At 41.0% G+C, this 23,699-nt stretch overlaps 1 protein-coding gene across 1 annotated transcript in view; it reads left to right on the top strand.

Annotated features, from left to right (window-relative positions):
• Positions 1–23,699, top strand: part of ift80 (intraflagellar transport 80 homolog (Chlamydomonas)) — a 63,233-nt gene that overhangs the window by 3,805 nt on the left and 35,729 nt on the right. Inside the window, exons 4-8 of the mRNA XM_061827268.1 lie at positions 738–848; positions 965–1,033; positions 3,854–3,963; positions 8,100–8,189; positions 8,269–8,406. Coding sequence (XP_061683252.1) covers positions 738–848; positions 965–1,033; positions 3,854–3,963; positions 8,100–8,189; positions 8,269–8,406 — 518 coding nt within the window. The remainder of the gene's footprint in view (positions 1–737; positions 849–964; positions 1,034–3,853; positions 3,964–8,099; positions 8,190–8,268; positions 8,407–23,699) is intronic.

Raw genomic sequence — 23,699 nt, 5'->3', positions numbered from 1 at the left:
ATTAAGATAAACTAGGAGGCAGCATTGTGGTGCAACTGGTTGGACCATTGGCCTCACAGTTCTGAGGTCCGGGATTAAAATCCTGGCCCCGTCTGTGTGGAGTTTGCATATTCTCCCCCGTGCCTGTGTGTTTTTTCTCTGGGTACTTTGGTTTCCTCCCACATCCCCAAAACCATGCATTAATTAGGGACTCTAAATTGGCCTTAGGTGTCATTGTGAGTGCGACTGTTGTCTGTCTCTATGTGCCCTGCAATTGTCTGGCAACTAGTTCAGAGTGTACCCCAACTCTTGCCCGATGATACCTGGGATTGGCGCCAGCACCACTGCGACCCTGGTGATGATAAGCGGCTCAGAAAATGAATGAATGAAAAAAGATAAACAAAGATGCTTCTGTCAAAAACTACTAGTAAAACGCTACATGGCAATGCTGCTGGAAAAATTTCTCTGCTTGTAACGTGTCTGAGAGCCATATACCCCACCATGATTGGTTAGTTTTCCACACAACAGAGTTAAAGTGCCATTCATGTAAAACTCGAGGGCCGTACTAACAAACTTTCATATTAACGTGGGGGCCACAAAATACAATCTCGTGGGCCACAAATGGCCCGCGGGCTGCCAGTTTCATACCATTGCTTTAAAATAAAATGTTATTCACCTGCCCAAATGCCATTTAGTTTGTTATTCACTATTTCAAATTTTGGATTTTTTTGCACTCACCTCACACCCCATCTTTGCAGGGAAGTTCCACCTTGTGTCCAAGACAGGCCGCATTGAGAAGAGTATTGAGGCACACAAAGGAGCGGTTTTAGCAGGCAGGTGGAACCATGACGGGACTGCGCTCATCACAGGTAAATTTGAAAGAAACAAGATTAACAGCTATAACTATAACTGGCTAAAATGTTATGTTAGTGACACAATTGAAAAATGTACATATACAAATTTTTCCCATGTTACATCCATTTAGCTGGTGAAGACGGACAGATCAAGAACTGGTCCAAAAGTGGCATGCTGCGTTCGACACTAGCAAACCAAGGTAAAATAGTGAATAGAGATTGCAAAATTAGCCACTCATTTGTTTTAGAGCAACGTTGACGTGAACATTTTAAAAACAATCATAAAATGAATGCAGGCTGCTGTCTTTGAGGGTTCCTGCTCTTCAACTGCTTGCTGTTTGACTCACATTTCTGTCATTTGCAAGGCTGTTTTTGCAGCCGACTTTTAAACCCAAACAGATTATTTTAAAAGGCAATCAGGAAGGAAATGGTTAGCCCTTGATTGGCGCTTATTGAGTATGCGCTTGTAAGGCATGTGTGCATGCGTATTAAGGCATTTGTATTGTATAGTAGAACCTCTAAAGGTCCCATATTTTATATTTTTAGACATCCACAGTGTGAATCATTAATGTGGATGTAGTATAAAAGTAAAATGTGATTTTGTGACAGGTATCTAAAAAAAACCGCCTCTCTGACACCTACTTATTTTGAACCAGTTTTTGATCCAAATTGTCCACATTTGGCAAAGACTGGCCCCCTTTGCCTTGATTGGTTGCCTCAGTGCAGAAGAGACACTTGTGAGAGGACACCTGTTTATTTTGTTGACAGTCTGGTCAGGCACAGAGAGCCAGGCAGATATCTTTGCCAGTGACATAGATAAGCGAGAGAAATCAGAAGACTTGATTTCAGGCCTCTTAGCAGAAAAAACATCTTGAACTCCGTAATGCGTAGTCATTTTTCATTCATATCTCACAAATCCCATCTAGTAGAAAAACTATTTAGTAGTACTTCTGATTCGTTCATGTAGTTCATGACAATTTTTTATGTACTTGTTCACATTGCAGAAACAAATGACTTTTAATGTGACCTGATTGCCTCCGTGAAGTGACACAAATGCACACCAAACAACGTCAAATGGCGCAGATTATTGATGTAAATATAATCCCTTGTGTTGGTCTCATTGCAGAGGCATTTGTGCCAATGTCAAGGATTTTGTGCAGTTCCAAAGCATCTTTTCATGACTTTATTTTGTCATACGATTGTGATAGCACCTTTTGAAGACCTAGAGGTCAGAAGAAGTTCACCTGAGTGTCCAGGCTGCACTCACATTAGATACGTATCCAAGTTACTGTATAGTCGCATATGAAAGAGGCCTCGGTCAGTTTAAAAAAATAACGAATTGTTTCATTTACATTGACATAATCAGATACTTCATATACAGTGGTACCGCTACATATGAAATTAATCCATTCCGGAAGTCGTTTCGTAATGTGAATTCTTCGTAAGTAGAAGAGCATTTTACACGTGAATAGCCCAAGATTGACATCCCTCCTAGCCAATGGGATGCGAGGAAGAGGCGACGGCAATAGCCAATGAGAGAGCAGCTGTACCACGCCACATTAACCAAAATAAAGGATGTGCATCATATGTAAAGATTGACGTCCCTTCTAGTTAATGGGATGTGAGGAAGATGCTATGGCGATAGTCACTGTGAGAGCAGCTCTTTCACACCACACAAACCAAGATACAAGAAGTGCATCATGGGTAAAATTGATGTCCTCGCTAGCTAATGCGATGCGAGGAAGATCGTGATAGCCAATGGGAGAGCAGCTCTATCTCCTCACACAAACCTAGATACTGGATGTTTATGTTCGGTGGAATTTGGGGGAATCCAGCGCCTATTTTTCCTAAATTTCCATCATAACAAGAGATGATGTTTTTCCGAGAAGGCGTTTTGTAACCTGAATTTTTTGTTACTAGAGACGTTCAGAAGTAGAAGTAGCACTGTATGGGCAGAAGAGTCCGAATTGACCCGCTGTACGAACGTAGCCATAGTTTAAAAATAAAATACTTTCTATTCATGATGTTTTGATTGGGTTATTCTCCACTTCTGCATGTATTCAGTCGTGCATTATTATTCAAACCTTTGCTGAGGTTAAGTAAAAGCTTCACCAAAAGACTAGAAACAAATGATACATATCTATCCAGTTTTCATTACTGTTGGCTCACTTGTGAACAGATGAATTGGGCTTATTATTTATTAAGAGTAGGAGGCGCTTTTAGTAGATGAATGGCCCACACCTGTTGAATAGTGGTCATTGTGGAAAACTTAACGAGAAGTGGATAATTTAGATGCAGTATGTAGGAATGTTTTTGTCCTTTTAGAGGCTGTTTGAAGCATGAGCTGCTAGGTAGCGGGATTCTGAACGTACACAGATGTGTTCAACACCTGGATAGAGAGGCACCGCAGCAGAGATGTGCCTTCGTCCACATGGCTCTTAGATCACTGCGCGTGTTGGTGTAGTTCAGAGCTCCAAAAGCACACACATGCATGCACCCACATCCCCTAGGAAGAAATTGTGGTGCATAACTGTTTTTCTTAACCCCCTTTTTTTTTTTTTTTTTTGCTCTTAGACTACGTTTAAAAAAGCACCAGTTCGAAGCTCATCCCCATCGTCTTCCTTTTGTCAGACTTAGATCATGTGACCGATTTGCATTTGTGAGAAACCACATACACCTGGAGTTGGGTGAAATGTCAGCCCACACTCCGCACGTGTGTATCCACAACCTCAACTCGTAAACGTGCGCACACACTCGTGCCTATTCTGCAAAGCTTAGGCAGCTTTGCACAGCTGGTGTGACTTCTACAGGCTGAATGATGAAGAAAACTCTGAGGGAAAGTGATAGCTTCTGAGTGGTGTGCTCATCACTGTTATGGGCTGAAGATAAATTCTCTTTTGTCAAATACAGGAGTAGAAATGTATACATACAGACTATAAATCCACGTACATTCGCTCCGTGACGTCCGTCTGTTTGTCTTGGGTCGAAAATATGTAAAAAGTTCATTTTCTTTCTTCCAGGCTCTCCTGTGTATTCTGTGGCCTGGGGCCCAGACTCCGAGAGGATCCTCTATACATCAGGTCGACACCTGGTCATTAAACCTCTGCAACTGAGCGCTAAAATCATACAGGTACACAAACGTCATGTGTGTAACAAGACCAGTTTGATTAAGATTAAAAGGGCTAGATTCTAATATACTTTCAAATTTGACACTTTCACATTTTGGAATTCAGCCAGTATTTATTTTTTAACTAAACTTCAAAAGCATGGGGTTTGAATTGTTGCATGCCAACCAATGACATACTAGATCAAGGGTACTTTGTCAGACGGATGCTCCACAGTAGGTGTTGACCGGCTAGGAATTTTTTGCTGTTGACGCAAATGTGATGAAAGACTAAGCCAATTAATTGATAACGTCATTTATATAGCAACATGACTAATGGCCACCATCTTTGTGGAAATATCAAAATGGAATGAGCACCTCAAATTGTTTTAAAATTCTCCAGAAAAAAATACATTCTGATTTAAAAACAAGGCAGCACGGTGGATCAGCTGGAAAGCGTTGGCCTCACGGTTCTTAGATCCCGGGTTCAATCCCGACCTCGCCTGTGTGGAGTTTGCATGTTCTCCCTGTGCCTGGGTGGGTTTTCTCCAGGCACTCCGGTTTCCTCCCACATCCCAAAAACATGCAACATTAATTGGACACTCTAAATTCCCCCTAGGTGTGATTGTAAATGCAGCTGTTTGTCTCGATGTGCCCTGTGATTGACTGGCAACCCGTTCAGGGTGTACCCCGCCTCCTGCCCATTGACAGCTGGGATAGGCTCCAGCACTCCCCGCGGGCATTGTGAGGATAAGCGGCGAAGAAAATGAAATAAATCAATTTTCTTCACCGCTTATCCTCACAAGAGCGCAGGTATCATTTTCAATTTCACTTATCATATTGCTAATTGATATTTTTTTGGCATAGGAGGACTCTCCTCAACATTTTTCCCACTACCTAGAAGTTTAAATTAAAGACATACCTCAGCCAAATGACATACAAACAAATAAAAAGGAGACATTCAAAATACAACTCATCATTATATAGAATCTTGTTGTAGTTCTAATTAGTGGGCGCTAGTGCCATCACAGGGATGGTAGAACATTTTTCTCTTCTATCATTTCCAGCCATCATTTTTCATTTTTTTTCAAGTAAAGAGTTCCACAAGGTAGTATGGTGGACGACTGGTTAGCACGTCTACCTCACAGTTCTACGGACCTCATTTAAAATCTAGCCTCACCTGTGTAGAATTGTGGAGTTTGCATGTGCTCCTGTGGCTGTGTGGGGTTTTTTCTAGGCTTTTTTTTTTTTTTCCTCTCACATCCCATAATAATGTTAACTGAGGACTCTAAATTGCCTGTAGGTGTGAATATGGGGGCAAATGGTTGTTTGTTTGTTTATATGTGCCCTGCTATTGGCTGGAGAGCACTTCAGGGTGGACTCCATCTTTTGCGTAAACATAGCTGGGATAGGCCCCAGCACGCTGGCTACCATAGTGAGGATATAGGGAACAAAAAAATAAATCAATCAATGATTTCCACAATCTATGCTGTGTGTAGGGCTGAAAGGAATCCTAAGTTTGAGTTCCTCAAAAAAAAAAAAAAAAATGGTGAGGATACAGTGGTAAACCATTTTTTTAAATGTGTAAACCTAAAACGGACACACACATGGGCTACTTTTAATGTGGCACAGCCTGTTTAGGTCACATCAGTAAGGGAAGAAGGACACAAAAGTGGGCGTATTTAATTGAAGGAATTGGAGTGCCTGGGAAAAAGATGAAAAATACAAGAAAAAAAGATGATTGTACACACTCTTGGGAGTCAGTTGCTTGGTGTGGGGCTACTCCCAAATTACCGTAAACAATTCTTATAACCCTGAGAGCTGTCCCTGTTCTTTCTTCACAGGCACAGCTCCACTGTCCCGTATAAAACTTGAACCCAAGTTGACATTGTACATAGTATGCATATAATGCTTTGTTTGTCTTTGTTATTGCAAGTGTCCTGTTTTTTTTTTTTTTTCTTTCTCTCTACCCCTTTTGTTTTCTGTCACATTTTAAAACCTCGTTCTGTCCAACTGAAATTTTCAATAACCTGGCTAGAGCTTTAGCCTCACACTTCTGAGGACCGGGTTAGAATCCCTGCCCCACCTGTGTGTAGTTTGCATGTGCTCTTTGAGTATGCATGGGTTTTCTCCAGGCATTGTGGTTTCCTCTCACATCTCCAAAACATGCATTAATTGGAGACTCCAAATTGCCTTTAGTTGTTATTGTAAGTGCGACTGTTGTCTGTCTCTATGTGCCCTGCGATTGGCTGGGAACCGGTTCAGAGTGTACCCCGCCTCCTGCCCGATGATTGCTGGGATAGGGTCCAACACTTCCACGACTCTATTGAGGATAAGCAGCTCAGAAAATGGATGGATGGATATTCATCATAGCTCAAGTCAGAGTATGAAAAACTCCGCTTTTGCACAGTAAAACTGACATAAAAGAAAGAGAAATCCCCCACCCTGCTTGAACTTGCACCTGAACAGGACAGGTTAAAAAGAGAAAAAATATTATGACTGCTGGTACTTACAGATTTGTGGCTAGTTTATTATGATGGTGAGTCATAACAACTCTGCCTGCGGGCTGTGACCATAACTAGTTAATACTGATTAGTTAATAGAGGGTTTAATGACCCAGCCTGTGGAGTAAAGAAGATGAAAAAACAATGATTACCTTAAGTAAGCAATCAATAATTTGACACTATTAGCAGACAGTAAGGTGTTGGGGAAAAAATGGGAAACGTTTGCTTATCAACATGTGCTAATGTGCTCCAATAAATGTGACTTAATTTAAGTTTGAAAACTTCCAATACATCTAGTAGTATTAAAAGTATTTGTCTCATTTTTCTTTTTCTTTAAAATGTCCTCACTGAGAATGTAGATAGACGGGAAAATACAGTTTGTGATGTTGTACAATCTGAATTTAGGACAAAGGTTGTGATTGTATAAAAAGGAAACAAATTGGTTATTCATTGTTCAAGGGAAATGTCTTATTTTGTGATTTGTAATTGCTCTTTAACCAAGCAAAAAATACATTTTACCCAAATACTTGATTATTCGATAGAATTCTTACCAAGGTACTTGATTCCAAAAATATTTGATAGCTCTAGTCCAAATTGTGGCACTGTTACATGCATTTCTTATTTGTGACAGGTGTGTTTAACTTCACTTTTATGTTGTAGGATTTTTTTTCTTCTATAGACACCAGAAAACATACTATATTGTGATATTTTGTTATCAACATATAAAATGGCCCATATTGTTCCAGATCTCTTCCCCCCCCCCCATAATATTCAGCACTAGTGGGTGTGTGTTTATTCCTCTTCATCAAGCTGACTGGTCTCATCTTCTTATATAGTGTAGCTTGTTGTAAGCACAGCGTGTTGTGGAATTGTCGCCAGGAAAAATACTAAATAAAAATGAGCATTTCATATTTTCATATTTTCATATCGTCAGATCCTTGGAGACGTATGAAGACTGTTGCCTTTTTGGCCCTAAATTCCACTGCTCCACAGACCATTATTATCTGGCCATGGCTGCAGACAGACGAGTCTTCCGTAAATCGGAACGAGAACTTCCCGAAATACATGTTCTTTCTCAGTAATAAAGTCGACTATTCGACTAATCATTTCAACCCGTATTACGTAGATGTAATAAGTAAATAAACCTTTATGTTTATTGCTCCATTTTAAGGGGGCGTTTTCGGTGTGTAATGTCGGTCACCATGATTTCTTTTGCTGTGCCTCGGGTTTTACTGTAGTAGTAGTGGTACTGTAGTGTTACATGAGTCAAAAGGGGGTTGATATGGATGCAACCTCAGTAAAGCGTTTCATATACCAGCCAGGCAGCCACTGAGTGAAAGGGTGTAACCCATAGTCAAGTGGAAAGGACCACCAACACACTCAGTATGATTTACACAACTTCACAAATAATATGGACTTCCATGAATATTTGTTGCCTCCCTCATTGTCCCATTTAGTTTAGTAAGGAAGCTATTGGGTGTGGCTAAATAGAAGAAACATAACATCCAAACAGCAAGACAGTGTCATTACCTGCTCACTGTTACACATAAAGAGACAAAACCCTCATGCATACACTATATAAAACATCTTGTTTTCTTTTTAACAAGCACTATGATGACACTACAGTATTGCTGAGTTGTGATCTCTGTCTCTCTCTAGTGGAAGGCGCACGATGGGGTCATTCTGAAGGTGGACTGGAACTCAGTCAATGACCTCATACTTTCTGGAGGAGAGGACTGTAAATATAAGGTGAACAGTATTTGTGGCATACTGGAGATTCTCTTTTGTTGTTGTCACACATTAAAAATCCCTGTCATCTCTTCAAAAGGTTTGGGACAGCTTTGGCCGCCTGCTTTACTCCTCGCTGTCACATGACTACCCAGTCACCTCATTGTCCTGGGCTCCAGATGGAGAAGTGTTTGCCGTGGGCTCCTTCAACACACTGCGACTCTGTGACAAAACTGGAGTAAGAACAAAAAAAAAAATTATTCTCCTCTGTCATTCAGAAAAATACTGTTGTTCCAACATCACAAGATTTCTAAAAAATGTCAATCTGCCAGAATGAAGTCTGGTTGGAATGGCCACTTCAACCTCAATACAACGCAGCAAGAATTTTGGAAATTGGTGGATGGGTTCCAGAGAAATTAAGCCTTTGTGTGTGCGTGCGTGCGTGTGTGTGTGTGTGTGTTGCCTTTTTGGAGGCAGTATTGTTGATAGTTGGTCAGAAAATGGCTTCAAATTTAAGTAACGTGGTATTACTTCATTATTAGCAAACATCTTTACGCAAAAATTCACACAGTAATGTAATTAATTGGACATGCTTAATTTGATTTGTACTTATTTCTTATGAAGGTACCCATTTAAAGGCCAGTATTAGCAGAAACTGACAAGAAGTTTTTATCATTATTGAAAATTCTCGTTTTTTCAAAAGAAAATTAATGAAACTAAGCTATTCAAATATGGACCCAATATATGAACCCATAATGTACTTTTAAAATTTGAAAAAAAAAAAAAGTGAAAATATCCACACAAGTTGCAGTGTTAAGTTTTGAAATAGAATTACGCGATTTCACTAGTAATGCTATTTTTAGGGAATGACTAGATGGATTTGGCTGAAACGTATTTATAAAGCTATTGTATGTGACGATGATATAGTGTATATATAGCATAGCTAATTCTACTTAAGGGTATAGATGCCTAGAGAAGTATGTCTTACAAAGATAGTCTTTTGTAACCTTGACATATCCATCCATCCATTATCCGGGCGGCTTATCCTTACAAGGGTCGTTGGAATGCTTGAGCCTATCCCAACTAACTTTGGGCAGGAGGCGGGACACACCCTGAACTGGTTCCCAGCCAATCGCAGGGCAAATACAAACAAACAACCATTTCCACTCACATCTTAGAGCAATTTAGCCTCCCCAATTAAAGCAGGTTTTTGAGAAGTGGGGGGGGGGAGCTCATGCAGGCACTGGGAGAACATGCAAACTCAACACAGCCAGGACCAGGATTTGAACTCTGTCCTCAGAGCTGTGAGGCAAACGGTTTGACCAGTCTTTCCAATGTTCTGCCCGACAAATCCATATCATATAATGTTTAGAAATAGTCATTATAAATAGTCAAAAATTCTTATTTGCATTATTAGTCCCAGATTTTAGTTTAGACATCCACAGAGGGACTCTCGAACATAGATGTAGTAGAAAAGTGTTAATATCATCTCAAAACACACCTTGGTATTGTCATTCGAATGTCCAAAAAAGGCTATTCTGACAGCTGCTGTACTTTTGTATGACACGGTATTGTATATATTTTTGTCAAAATTTTGGCTAAGACTGCCCCCTTTCCTCTGATTGGTAGCTTCTGTCTAGAAGACTGACTCAAGCACACGTGTTTTAATGTTGAGAGCATTGGCACAGGAGCATAGATATAGGGAGAGATCTCCGCTAGAGGACACGACCTTGTGGTACCCCAGTGCTGTTGGTCTGCGTGGATGAGGTGGTATCCCCCAGCTTTACCTGCTGTGTTCTGGCCATCAGCAGGTAGTAGATCCACTGGCAGATGGCAGCCGAGATGCTGAGCTGGAAAAGCTTGGAGGAGAGGAGTTCAGGGATGATAGTGTTAAACGCAGATCTGAAGTCCACGAACAAGATCCTGCCATATGCATCGCTATTGAGATGGTCAAGGATGAAGTGCAGACCCATGTTGGCGACCGTCATCCGCAGACCTGTTAGCTTGATGGACAAACTGCAGTCGATCCAGCTGAGGACCCGTGACGCTCTTGAAGTGCTCCGGCACAAGGCGGTCAAAGCCGGGCAACTTTTAGACCTGAGCGTGCTGCTTTTTTTGGGACAAGTGTGATGGTAGAGCGTTTGAAGCATGTGTAAACTTGTGACCACAACTGTACATATGCAATTATATGTACCCCTGTCATATTCAAACATTAAACATTTTTTTTTTTAACAATTTCAGGTTTGGGGTGGTATTAAAATGACACAATTCTCTACTTCTTTATGAGAACTTTGCTTAACTTTCTTATTCGCCGCCGTAATTGCAACCTATAGAAACCTTCAAAATGCTTCTTCACTTCAGAAGCTTCGCTGGCATGGCCACGTAAGAATGCCTATTGCCTGCTGCGAGTGTGCGCATGTCACTTTTAGAACGGCAGAAGCCCCAGGAGGGAGTAAGAAGGGAGGGGAAAAAACAGTCTGACTTGAGATTCAGCATTTGGAGCTGGGCTTCGCGCTCACATGGGCACTTTAGTGTCTTGTTGTTGCTGGTTGTTAACACCACTCTTCTCTCTTCTACTGTAAAACAAGTATGGCAGACTAGCAGCACAACGCGGCATAATTTGGCATAGTTTAATTTATAGTGGTCATGACTTTTTTTTTTCCAATTGGCTATATCACACAAAAGCATTCACTGAAAGGGCATTTTTTTACCACACAAAAAGCTCAGGTTCTCCATAACAAAACAACAGATTTTCAAACTGCTTGCTGTAGTGTACTCTGTTTGAACCGGCCATTCCAACCAGAGTATTGACTTATTGTCAGTTTTGGGAAATCTTGTTGCGTTCCTACTCAAGAAGGCTAAATATAATTTTTTTTTCCAAAATATGATATTTTCCTTTCTAGATCGTAGTTTTTTTTCCACTAATCATAGCCATCCTTCAATGCTTTTTCGATATTGCTTGTCTTGTTCAGCACAGAGCAGACTATGGGTGAGGAGGAATGTGTGAAAACGCTGGCTAATTACTTTAAATGTGTTAAATCCTACAAACTTCTTATGAAAACAGGCTCACTTTTTTTAGACTGCAGTTTGTCTAAGTGCATAGGCAATAAAATGCAATTCTTTTTTCGACATTCTCCAGCCATTATGTTCTCGTGTACCAAAATAGCGTTCCTCTTTGTTTTCACAAGCATAGGTAATTTGCCGTAAAATGCACATGATGTGTGCCACTGTCAGTTATTGCATCGTGCTGTGGTTGGCATTGTTTTGCATCGAGGGCTTCATTCCCTCATGTGGATTGTTTCTTCTTATGCAGGCTTTATGGCATATCTTTTCATTACCTGGTGATCATGGTAACATGAGATGAAGCAACAGGGATAATGAAAAGCATAACAAATGGTAATTGTTTTATTTTTGTTGAACACTTGTCTAGAAAAATAAACTTTGTGTGCAGTGTCTTTGTGTAACATCTTAAGTCTTCTTTGAGTTTACATATAGATGTCAAGACGATTGTGGCATCGGGTGGGCTGTAATGAAAACAAACAGAACCTGTGTTCGGGTGTGCTGATCACATGGCATTTCAGGCTCCATTTTGACTGAATTAGGGTAAAATGGTAGCTTTCCCTCCGGTGACAAAAAAGAAAGAAAGTGCAGAAGATCTGAGCCAACACATACATCCTCTCTAGAAGTTTAAGGATGTTTTGGAGAGGTTATGATAATGTCAGAAATACAATACAATTATCTGAAGGGAGACTGTGGAAGTTTCTTATGGTTTAATATTGCTTTTGGTCTTTTGAGGGGGATTACAGTCGGTTGTGGAAAAACTTCCATATTATTGCAGTGATCTGATGAAATCATTCAAACGAGGCCAGCTTGTATCAATTTTATTCAGTCTGGACCAAAATATAAAAAGAGGGTACCATTAAAACTATAAGCGTGCAACACTGAAGACAATTTATGCCGTTATTTTTTGCAATGATCCCAGTCACCTAACCCTCTTATTATTGCTTTGTTTATTTGGTTGATAGGCTCCAAATTTTCAAACAGCACCACTTGCCTTATTTTGGTGTGCCAAGTTTAACGCAATCTGAGGATGAGGATGAGGAGGAAGATTATGGCTCTGGCGTACTTCAACTGGAGGAAGGGCACGCTTGCCTTCTCCTCCCTAAAGCTCCTCCGAGACAGTATGTACTGTAGTGTGGCGTGGGAGGCTTGCCGAAAAAGAAGGACTGGAAATTAAGGGGAAAAAAATAGCAGGTCTCTTCCATCTTGGTGCCATTTTATTGTGTGAATTTAGCCACAATAATTATGGACGTGTGTTTACGCACAACCACAGATACTGAACATTGAGTACTGTACCTGTCAGGGTGCCGTGTAGTCAGGGTTAAGCAGCTGCCAAATCTTTTTTTTTTTTCAAAGGTTTTTTTCAGTTACTAGCATGACTAATGGGAATGAGTTTTATTCTGTATCTGATACAATGAAACCTTGCACTTTAACTATGACTGCTGGCTCAGCAGGGTTGGCGCGGAACATTTAACCCCTTCACCTCCTGTCCTGCTCCACTCTACTCTGACACTAAATACTAAACTCTGATCTCCTCACTCCCCCTTGTTATCATCACATCAGAGTAGTGGGGCGGGGGATAACGCACAACAAGAAACCAACTTTGCATTGAGGTAAAAGTGCATGCCAAGCGGCTGGCATATTGTTTTCCCAGAAAAGTTGTTTTTCTGAAATGCATGGTTTTTGTTATATTCATTGGGTTCAGATGTGATTTGGTTGAGATGTATGTGTGTAGCATTCATTTTTCTTCACAAGAGCTTTAACAAGACATGATACAAAGGTTTCCACTGTCCCTTTTTACAAGATTGAACAATAAGTCTGTGTCTGTGAGCCTCCCATAGTGTATGCATGTGTCCGCATGCCTGGCTGCGTGCGTGCGCAGCCACTGCTGCCGTGCAAATGTGCCTCTGAGACAGCAGTCTATTTACGAGGCGTTGCAGCTGGTGTCTCGCGTCTGGACCCTGTCACGATCTCTGACACTGCCACTGGCTAACAAGTAGGATTCATTGTGCCAGGCGATCTCCCACTTGTAGCCCCACCTCAACCCCTTCTCGATACTCTCTCCGCCCCTTTCCCCTCTTCCTTCCATGAATTTTTTTCTCACTCAACTGTACAACCATGCCATAAATATAAGTTGTTTAGTTTAGCTATTTTATGATTTGTTTATGCAGCACAATCTTGAAATCTTACAAGAACGTGGTTATGAAGACCGGTAATTTAAAAAAAAAAGAGTTTGAAGGAAGTTTTCGTTTTGGGAAACCTTTCATCCTAGTTAAAAAAAATTGTACTTCATTCGCAGAAAATGTCAGTTTCTTGTAAAAAGTCAGAATCATCTTAATTTTACCAAGTATGTCACGGTAGTTGGAGCTGACACAGGCAGTGAACCAACATAGAAAACAGTAATCCCTCATTTTTCGCTGTTAATTGGGACCAGAACCACCCGTGAAAAGTGAAAAACCGTGAAGTAGCGGAGGGTGTTTGTTTATGTGGTTACCAGAACGTTTAAAATATGTGAACAGTATTTTTACCTCGCATATTTGAGACAAAAAGAGGTATTTAGTTAAATCTTTAATTATAAAACCTTATAGATATAATCTATTCTGTGTGATAAATTTATAATATAAATGTAAATTTTAAAACACAATGCATTATATTACAGTATACTAACCATTCATCACTCGGAGACTTCTGCTGGAGCTGCCATGTGTGTACCAGAATGTGTAATCAACAGTACAGCATTTATACTTTGCATACTTGAGACAAAAATTACAACAGTACAAGTGTCTAGTTAAACAATAACGATAAAATACCTCACATAAAATGCATACATAACTTCCGTTTCGCCGGTGTGGCGCCCCCTCCTCGACAAGAGGAACTTTTGCTCTAGAGGAGAACACGGGATGTGTCTCCGAAACGTAACAAACACAACAGGACAGGATTTGGATGTCGTTGGGTTCTTTAGGGTTAAAATGGGAAAAAAATAATAAAAAGGACAACAAAATATATATTTATTTAAAAAGTACAGTTTAAAACAGCGTACAGTGCAGGAAATATTAAAATTGGAAACACTCCAAAAAGCATGAGGAATAAAGAAGAGTTTTCAACTGGGATTTAAAAAGATTCATATTGGGGCTGATGTTCCCTCTGTTGGCAACTCATTCCATTTGTGTGCAGCATAATAGCTAAATGGTGCTTCACCATGTTTGCGATGGACTCTGCGTGCCACTATTTGTTTAATGCTTTTCCTGAAATACTTGACTGTTTAATTTGAATCCTAATAAAATAAAATTAAATGTATTTTGACATTTTATTTATTTATTATGCTGAATTGTGCACATTTACAAATTGTGCATGGTTAATCAAAAATATGAGCACAATTGTGTGTTTTCTCATTTATCAGAATCGGCTTTAATGGCCAAGTATGTAACAACACACAAGGAATTTGTCTCCAGCAGTGGGTGCCACAAACAAAGAACAAACTAACAAGAACAAAGAACAATAGACATTCAGATAATAGGAACTATTCCATATAAGAGTCACAGTTGTGCAAGATGCAGAGTCTTAATTTTTTTAAGAGTGCATCGATGCCCCACATTATGTTAAGATTATACAGAGTGCCCTTACCCGTTCAGCGTTAAAGACCAGTGCAATAACAATTGACCCCTCCGTACAGGGCACTTAACCACGCCTCCTGAAGTGACGTCACGCCACGTGCGCTCACGTAAGACAAACAGTAAAAATGGCAAATACAATACAATACATTCTGAACTGAGTCAGACTCTATGCTTCTGATTTCATTCAAATCAACGATATATTATAGATTCTAAATACAATACATTCTTAACTGAGAGAGACGCCATGCTTCTGATTTCATTCAATCATTCACACGTAGCAATGTTATGCTAGCGGAGAACGTCTCATTCATTTATACGAGACAAGTATTAAAAATCAAATTTAGGGCATATCTTCGTCCAAACACAGTCTGGTTAAGCTTCGGCCGCGAGCCAGCAAGAAAGCGACACGTTTGTGTAGTCCCATCATCGCTAAATATCGCTCAACAAAGAATAAATGTGTCAATCGTTCACACGTAGCAGTGTTATGCTAACGGAGAACGTCTCAGTCATTTATACGAGACGTGTATTAAAAATCAAATTTAGGGCATATCTTCGTGCAAACACAGTCTGGTTAACTTTCGGCCGCGAGCCAGCAAGAAATCGATACGTTTGTGTAGTCCGATCATCGTTAAATATCGCTCAACAAAGAATAAGTGTGTCAATCGTTCACACGCAGCAGTGTTATGCTAGCTAAGAACTTCGAATTTATTTATACGAGACATGTATTGAAAATCAAATATATGGCATACCTTCGTGCAAACATATGTGTTCTGGTTGATATTAGATGGATTTAGTTGATGATGCGGTGGCATAACCCTTGGTTGCAGTCGCTGAATCAAGTATGTGACCCATTGACTTCACCTGTTGCATTCTTCATTTGCATCCCATTGTGTTTCAAACGCTCCACCATCATCCCAGTCCCCAGGAAAGATGCAATCTCTGTTTTGAATGACTACAGGCTTGTTGCCCAGACATCCTACTGTCTACCTGACATCCAACTGCTTGTTGAAGGTTGACCTTAATGCTTGGTGCAAGAGCGTGAACATAAAGAGTTCCCAGACGTCTCCTGCAGAGCTCCCTGCAAGTTTGTAGATGACACAGTCAGCCTGAAACTGCACGTCATCCTCGAACACCTCAACGGTGATGGGACCTACGCGAGGATCCTATTCATGGACTTCAACTCTGGATTCAACACCATCTCCCCAGCTTCTCCAGGCCAGTGTTGTGTCCGCGATCCGACAGTGGATTTACAGCTTCCTGATGCATGACACAGCAGGTGAGGCTGGAGGACACCACTTCATCCACACAAACCACCAACATTCAAGTGTGCCAAGAATGAGTTCTCTCTCCGCTGCACTTCTCTCTTTTTTTGAGCGACTGCACCTCTTCACAGCCTTTTGTCAAACTCCTGAAGTTTGCAGACGGCACCATAGTCATGGGCCTCATCACAGAGCACACAAGTGTACATATCGAGAGGAAGTGGAGCAGCTGGAGCTCCGGAGACTGACTGTAGAGACTGTAGAGATGATCGTGGACTTCAAAAGGCATCCTTTGCCTTCTGCATTCTGCCCCTCATGCTAGGCTGTCAAACTACCCTGTGTCAACCGTCAAGACCTTCAAGTTCCTGAAGATTAAATCTTAGGACCTGAAGTGGATGACCAATATCAACTGCATCATCAGAAAGGCGCAGTAGAAGATGTAATTTTTGTGGCTTATGACGAACCACAACCTACCACAGGACCTGTTGAAGCAGTTCAATACACGAGTCATTGAATAAGTCCTGTGTTTTTCCACCACAATCTGGTTTGGTGCTTCCACAAAAAAGGACAACACACTTTGACTACAACTGGGAGTCAAAATTGCTGTAAAAAAATTGTACCTCCTACCCACCCATAAGCAGAGCTACGCTAAATCCAGATCATGCAAACCATTTTGCACCCTCCACATTCAAGTTTCCACCTCTTCCTTACCTCAGGTAGGCGCTATCGAACAATGCAAAATAAAACCAACAGACATTCTTACAGCATCTTCCCTCTTGCCATTAACTTTTTAAACAATTAACTTACAATTTCCATTGTAGCACTCTGCTGCATTTTGTCTTAAAATTATCAAATCTCATTTGGCCCAATTATACATTATTCGTGCACTCAGCGTAGTAGTCTTGCCACTCTCTACACCTGGCATATCAGTTGCTGACCAATACTGGCCACTTATCTGCTTGAGAAGTAGATGCACCATTTGCACATTTGACACTTTTCCAGATGTACTACTACACAATTGAAATAAATTTCTTGAATGTCACTGCAGCATTTGGACAATGGTCACTATACCTACACAGTGTTATTATTCGTTTCAAACTGCTCTAAATTCCTTGAGGCCTCTGCATCATTTGGAAAAGTGTCAAAAGAAAATTTTTATTGGGAACCTTTCATTACTCAGTGACTTGCTGTACTGTGTTTTTATGTTTTAAAAGTATTCTCTGTCAAATAGCCCTTTTTTCTCTTGAGCGTCTCCAACTGCCAGAGATACATTTTGTTTTTGACTTACTTGGCAAAAAAGATGATTCTCATTCTGATTTTCAAGGCCTTTAACGCTGCTTCTTTCACTTCTTCTTTTTTCTGGGGGGTTCTCCCTTCAGTCTCCTGTTCAGGAGGTAAAATGCATGCTCTTTTGAGTCAAGGTCCAATCATTGACTTGGCTAGTCGAAGACCTACTTTCCCCCTGATGAAGTCATTTGTTGTGTTCGCACTATGTTTTGTGTAATTGTCTTGTTGCATGATGAAGCTTCTCCTGAATAATTTTGATCTATTTTTCTGTAAAATGGCAGACAAAATGGTTTTGTATACTGTAGAAATCATTAGGTGCTACAATCATGAGTTACGTCGCTAGTCAAAACTAGGGAGTTCATTCCAAAAGCAACCATCCAACCCCAAGCCATGATATTACCTTCACCACGCTTCACAGATGAGCTTGTCTTTTGGATCATAAACAGATCCTCTCTCCATACTTTGCCCTTCCTATCACTTTGGTAGAGGTTAATCTTAGTCTCATCAGTAAATAAAACTGTGTTCTAAAACCTCTGTGGTTCATCTCTGTACTTTGCAAAATCCAATCCGGCCTTCCAATTCTTTTTGCTGAAGAGTGGATTGCATCTTGTGGGAGTTGTCTTTGAACCTTGAATTGTAATACCTTCACTCCTGCGCAGTGGAAGTTGGCACCGATGGCACTGCCTGTTGTCTTTTAGTGTTCCATCACAGCTCTGACAGTGTATCTGCCAAGTGCTATTGATACCCTGAACCGACCTGTTCAATGTCTGTTGCTCAGTACACTAGTGGCTTTTATCTTTTTCAGGACATTCCAAATTGTTATATTGGCCATGGCCAATATTTGTAAAATGGCTTTGATCTTTGATTTTACTCTCTTCTCTCAGCGTCACAATGGTATGCTTTTCACTCTCTGGTCTTCATGTTTGCTTCACAGCAAATGCAGTTTTCACAGGTGAAACCCAAAGCCAAAAACAATCTAATCATCTAATGTTTAAGCAATGGATCTAAAAGGCAACCCATGAGCAACTACAAACACCTGTCAGTCACGTTTTCCAATACTTTTGCTCACTTTAGAAGTCAATGGGTTCAAACAAAAGGTGCCAGGTCTGGAGTTGTCGAACACATCTCGATCTAAATACCATGAAATAAAAGCTGGAATTCTGGAACTTTGTCTCATCTTTATCTTTTAATTTGAAATGCAAATGTCTTTCGTACTCAACAAAAAAAGGGAATTGACTTTGCTGTTCCAATACTTTTGGGGGAGATAATACGGTTTCAGGGCACTGTACATTGCCATTTGGTCTGTTCACCCTGTTGTGGAGAAACAAAAAGATTATGAGTCCCCAACTGTAATGTAAAATGGTCATTGAACTGAACCAGTTGGTGGAAAATGACTTGAAATGTCTACCACTCTGCTCATTGGCCAGCATTCACTCTTTCCTTGACTCTGTAGCCTCTTACCCTGTGTGACATGCTTCCACTCACCCCTGTCTTCTCCTCCAATAACTCTTCCATTAGGGGCCCATATACCTGACCCCGTTTTTGGTCGTTTGATGCCAGACGTCAACCCACATCTGGAACGCACCGCTGCTGGACGGGAATAAAACGGTGCAGAGTGAGCCACTGTTGGTAGAGCATAAAACGCCTAAAGAAACCGCTGCAGATTTATTAGTGTGCATTTATCTGTTTTCATCACAGGAGAAGGGGACTTTATTGTGGGAGGTGAAGCAGAGAAAAAAAAACTCATAATAACCGGTTGAGAAAACAGCACGGAAGGGTCCACGGTAAAGTAGACAAAGTGAAATAATTAGTATTGGTTCGACGAAATTAAACGTCACTTGAAAGAAAAGCAGCGTATGTTTGGGAGTGTGTGTAACTGAGAAGTAGAGCAAGAGTAAGCCTGGTCAAACAAAGAGAATCCTGAGTCAGCAGCAGAGCAGTTCTCTCTCTCCTCTGGCTACAGTACAGGGCCGTTATTCTCCCTCCCTCCCTCCCTCCCTTTTGCTTTACCAATCTCCCTCCCCTTACATCTCTCTGTTCTTGCATGCTATTTCTTGCTTTCTGCACTCCCCGTTTCTTCTCTTTAGCATAGTGGCGGCTGCTCTCTGATAGGAAGAGAGCAGAGCTGCATACTCAGTCTACGTTTTCTCTTTGTGTTCTTTATAGCAATTTTTGATTACACCAACTCCACTAAGTGTAAACGTTGTTAGTATTACTGCTCTCATATCGAGTCCATCCAAACTAAATACTAGGTAATAGTTTATACTTTGTATAATTTTTCATCCGAAAGTTCTTTTTAGGTTTTTTCACGTTTTCACCTGCTTGCTGATGGTTGACCTACATCTATGTGAACACTAATGTTTGTGCCTGTGTGCAGAGCATAAAAGGCACTTGTTGAAGGCCGTGTTACTTTTACACCTCTCAAGTTGTGATAAAGGCTTGGCTTCTTGTAAAGCAAAAGGGAGGGTAGCATGAAAGGGTGGGAGGGTGGGCGGAAGATAGCTTCTGTACCAAGGCGGAGTCTTCATAAAATACATTTTCTCTTTTACTCAAATTTCTATGTTGTTGCTTCTTTTTTTTCTTCTTCTTCTGTATGTCACCACCGTTACAAAGTCCCAGCCCCACAGGCAGAGTCCTCCTCCTTGCCGAAACCACAAATGGCACTTGTTAAACAAACATGTCACAGTTGCAGAAAAAGAATGGATGAAAAGTTGTAAAGAGGGTGTCACTGGGTAACCAATATAGTCAGTTAATAGACCTTTGCAACTCATGTATCTTGTCAAACTTTCCTGCCAACCCTGAGTTCATTAAGTGCTGCATTGAGGACTTAGGGGCTTGAAAAGGAGTGTGTGTCCTGTTTGTCCCAGTTTTTGGCATCCAAATACACATTGACAATGACTGGTTTCTTCGGTTAGCAGGATATGTCATATACAGGACATGTTGAATGAGAAAACAACAGCTATATCAACACATTTTTTACAAAAACAATGGTACTCATTAGTGTGCAGACATCCATTAGGAATGGACAATTACAGTTCTCACCTCCTTAGTGGTCCTTATCATGGTAGAGGGGTTTGTGTGTTCCAATGAGCTAAGTTGTCTGGGGTTTCACACCCCTGAAAGGGTCACCCACGGCAAAAAAGTCCAAGGTGAGGGACCAGACAAAGCACGGCTCCATAAGCCCCCTACGATGAATACCAAAATTGGATCTTGGTTTCCCTTGCCCGAACGCAGGTCACCCCCCCCCCCCCCACCCCCCTGTAGAGCCAGGCCTGAAGGTGTGGCTCAAAGGCGATTGCCTGGTGGCCGGGCCTGCACCCATGGAGCTCGGCCGGGCATAGCCCAAAAGGGTAACATGAATCCCCCTTCCCATGGTCTTACCACCTGTGGGAGGGGCTATAGGGATTGGGTGCAGTGTGAGCTGGCGGATGGCCAAGGACAGGGGCGTTGACGATCCTATCCCTGGCTACAGAAGATCATTCTAGGGATGTCGAATCTCACCTCTCTGGTATGGAAGGACCCCGGGCTGGTGTGTGAAATTGAGAAGAATCCCTTGTCAGAAGGAGTTTCAAATTTCATCTACAGATTTTTTTCTCATGTTCTAGAAGAGGTGGGGGACATTGGACCATGTTTCGTGTCTCCATTCCTGAGGCAGCAGACTGGCGCTGTGGCTGTAAGGTGGTCAGTACCAGTTGTGGCTGCAATCCTCAAATCTGTTGGTGGTGAGGGATGCCGTCAAGTGAAGAAGGAGTCCTATCAGGCATCTTTGGCCTTTGGGACTCCTGAGGCAGCCGATGGGTACCGACTGGCCAAGTCGAATGTAGTTTTGGTCACTGAACCAAAAATTCAGGTATGGGAGGAGTTCATTGAGGCCATGGAGAAAGACTTCCAGACTGCTTAGAGGAAATTCTGGTCGACCCTACGGCATCTCAGGAGTAGGAAGCAGTGCACCGTCAACACTCTGAAACAAGGATACGTCGCTGCTGACCTCGACTCGGGCCGTTGTGAGTGGCCTGGGGACGCTCAGTCCAGAGCTGGATGAAGTGGCTAGGGAAATGGAAGTCTGGGCGTCTCTGCTAAAGCTACTGCCCCCGTGACCCGACCTCGGATAAGCGGTAGTGGATGGATGGATGGATGGATGAATTACAGTGCTGTCAGTGGCCATACATGCCAACTATTTTTTTTCTTCACAGCTTCATCTCTGACTGTGCAAAAGTTTAGCATTATCTTTAAAAAGTCAGAATTTTATTTTATTGGTATATGGTGTTTTTTACAAAACTGTTTTCAAGGATAAGTTGTCTCGACAAAATCAAACTGGCATGACCAATTTCACCAAACAATACAGAGAAATATTTTCAATTGAAAGCTTTCTAATTATAGTTCTAATATAGCCTCAATTTACATGTGCCAATTTAGGTTTTTCAGGTTACAGGTTGTCACTTGGCCTATTCATGTATTATGACGATGAAGATTATTAGTAACTTAGCTTGTAAACAGTGACCTGAGTCACAACTGCGATTTAGACCCTCAACCACTCTACTGAGGCAATAAAAACAAATTGAGCCTTTAAGCTAGAGCATCTAAGCGCAACTTAGGTTCACTGACAAATCACTTTACAAAAATGTTCAGACCAAATTTGCTTGGGTTGACAAACTGCTTTCTTACATCCACAGAGAAGGCTGTGTTGTGCTTTCTCTCACACAACCGAAATCTCTACATGCATTATGTATTTCAGTCATTTTTTTATTCCTCTTATTATTATTATTATTATGCTTTAAATTAATCTTCACCGTGACTTCCAAGAAAGTGGAAAGTCCGACAGATTGTCAATGTGCTATTAAGACAAAAGTTTCTGGACCATAACGTCTGCTAAAAAATGACAAACAGCTGCTGTGCACAATGGAAAGAGTGTAAAGACAACAGTTTTGTCAAGCCATTTAAAGATACAACACAAATCTATTACAAAGCATTGTATAACCAGTGTATTACTTTTGGATTAATAGCATTTCGTGAAGCCAATTTATTTCTTTCTTCTTGTTCTTGTATGAATATAGCGGTGCTTTGGGATGAGTGTCATGACTTCATAGATATGAGCCATCGCTTAGCTGATTTTTTTTTTTTTTTTTTTTTTAAATCTTGAGATACAAGCAAATGTTTGAGATACAAGTGTGATACAGACACCACCATTAAATGGCGTGAGCAAATTTCACAACAGCCAGCCATCATCATTTCACAATATTTTTTTGCACTTGAAGGACAATATCAATTGGTGTTGGTAATACACTGTTAAGCTGGTTTGCCACCCACCAATAGACCCTACTGAAGTAGCAGTAGCAGCAGAAGAAACCTCAATACATTACATGGGACTAGTCGTGTTTTTTTGGGGGATTTTTTTGTTTGCAGATTATGTGAAGCGCTTTCATTACTGTTTTTTTATACTTGTACAAATGTATACTAACATAATATTGTTCTGCAGTTCAGAGTGTACCCCTTGTCTCGCCCGAAGATAGCTGGAATAGACTCCAGCACACCCACGACCCTAGTCCGGCTAAGTGGTACAGAAAATGGATGGAGGGATTAATTAATATTGTGCTGCGGTACAATACCTTTTTCCATTTTTCTGATGAAAAACAAAATACAAAATGAATTTTATTGTTTTCGGTAGCTAGTTCTAATTCCATTTCATTTAATTTTATGTATGGAAGTCATCTTTCATGGGGAAATAAGGTCTAATATGGCTGGTGTTATGAATATGATCATGATGACAGAACAAATTAAACTTGTATCTCACTGTGTAGTGCTATTGCCATGGCTCATGGTTTATGGCCATCAAACAGGCCAGCAAAATGTGTAAATTTGACACAAGAGGTAAGAGTAATATTAACAAGCCATGATTGACTTCATAAGAACAGTTGAAAAGTATGTGATATCAGGCTTCAAAATTGTCAAGAATTGAGATATTCTTTCAGCTTCCAGATGCTGTGGCTCTATTTCTGGGTGATCTGAAAACCTCACCTCTCTAGAACTTTCAGCTGTTGATCAAATACTTTCCTTTCACAGGTCCCCAATGGGGAGAGAATTTTCAGTGACGGACAGTTGCGCAGCTTGCTGGGAGTCATTCTGTTCTTTTCTTTTTGTTGAAATTCAGAGAGTTGTTAATCGACAAAGGACTTATCAGCCGTGACGTGTCAGGCGAAAGAGGAAAGTGTGGGAATCATCCATGTTGGATGCAATGATGGATGATCTCTCCACTTGGCGTGGCTGACAGCCCTTCGTCATTGTAGATCTTCACCACGTACTCTAAACCTGGG

This window comes from Syngnathoides biaculeatus, chromosome 8 (genome assembly GCF_019802595.1).
Source record: "Syngnathoides biaculeatus isolate LvHL_M chromosome 8, ASM1980259v1, whole genome shotgun sequence".
NCBI lineage: Eukaryota > Metazoa > Chordata > Actinopteri > Syngnathiformes > Syngnathidae > Syngnathoides > Syngnathoides biaculeatus.
Note: the sequence above shows the minus strand (reverse complement) of the source record. Positions and strands in the feature narration are given on the sequence as shown.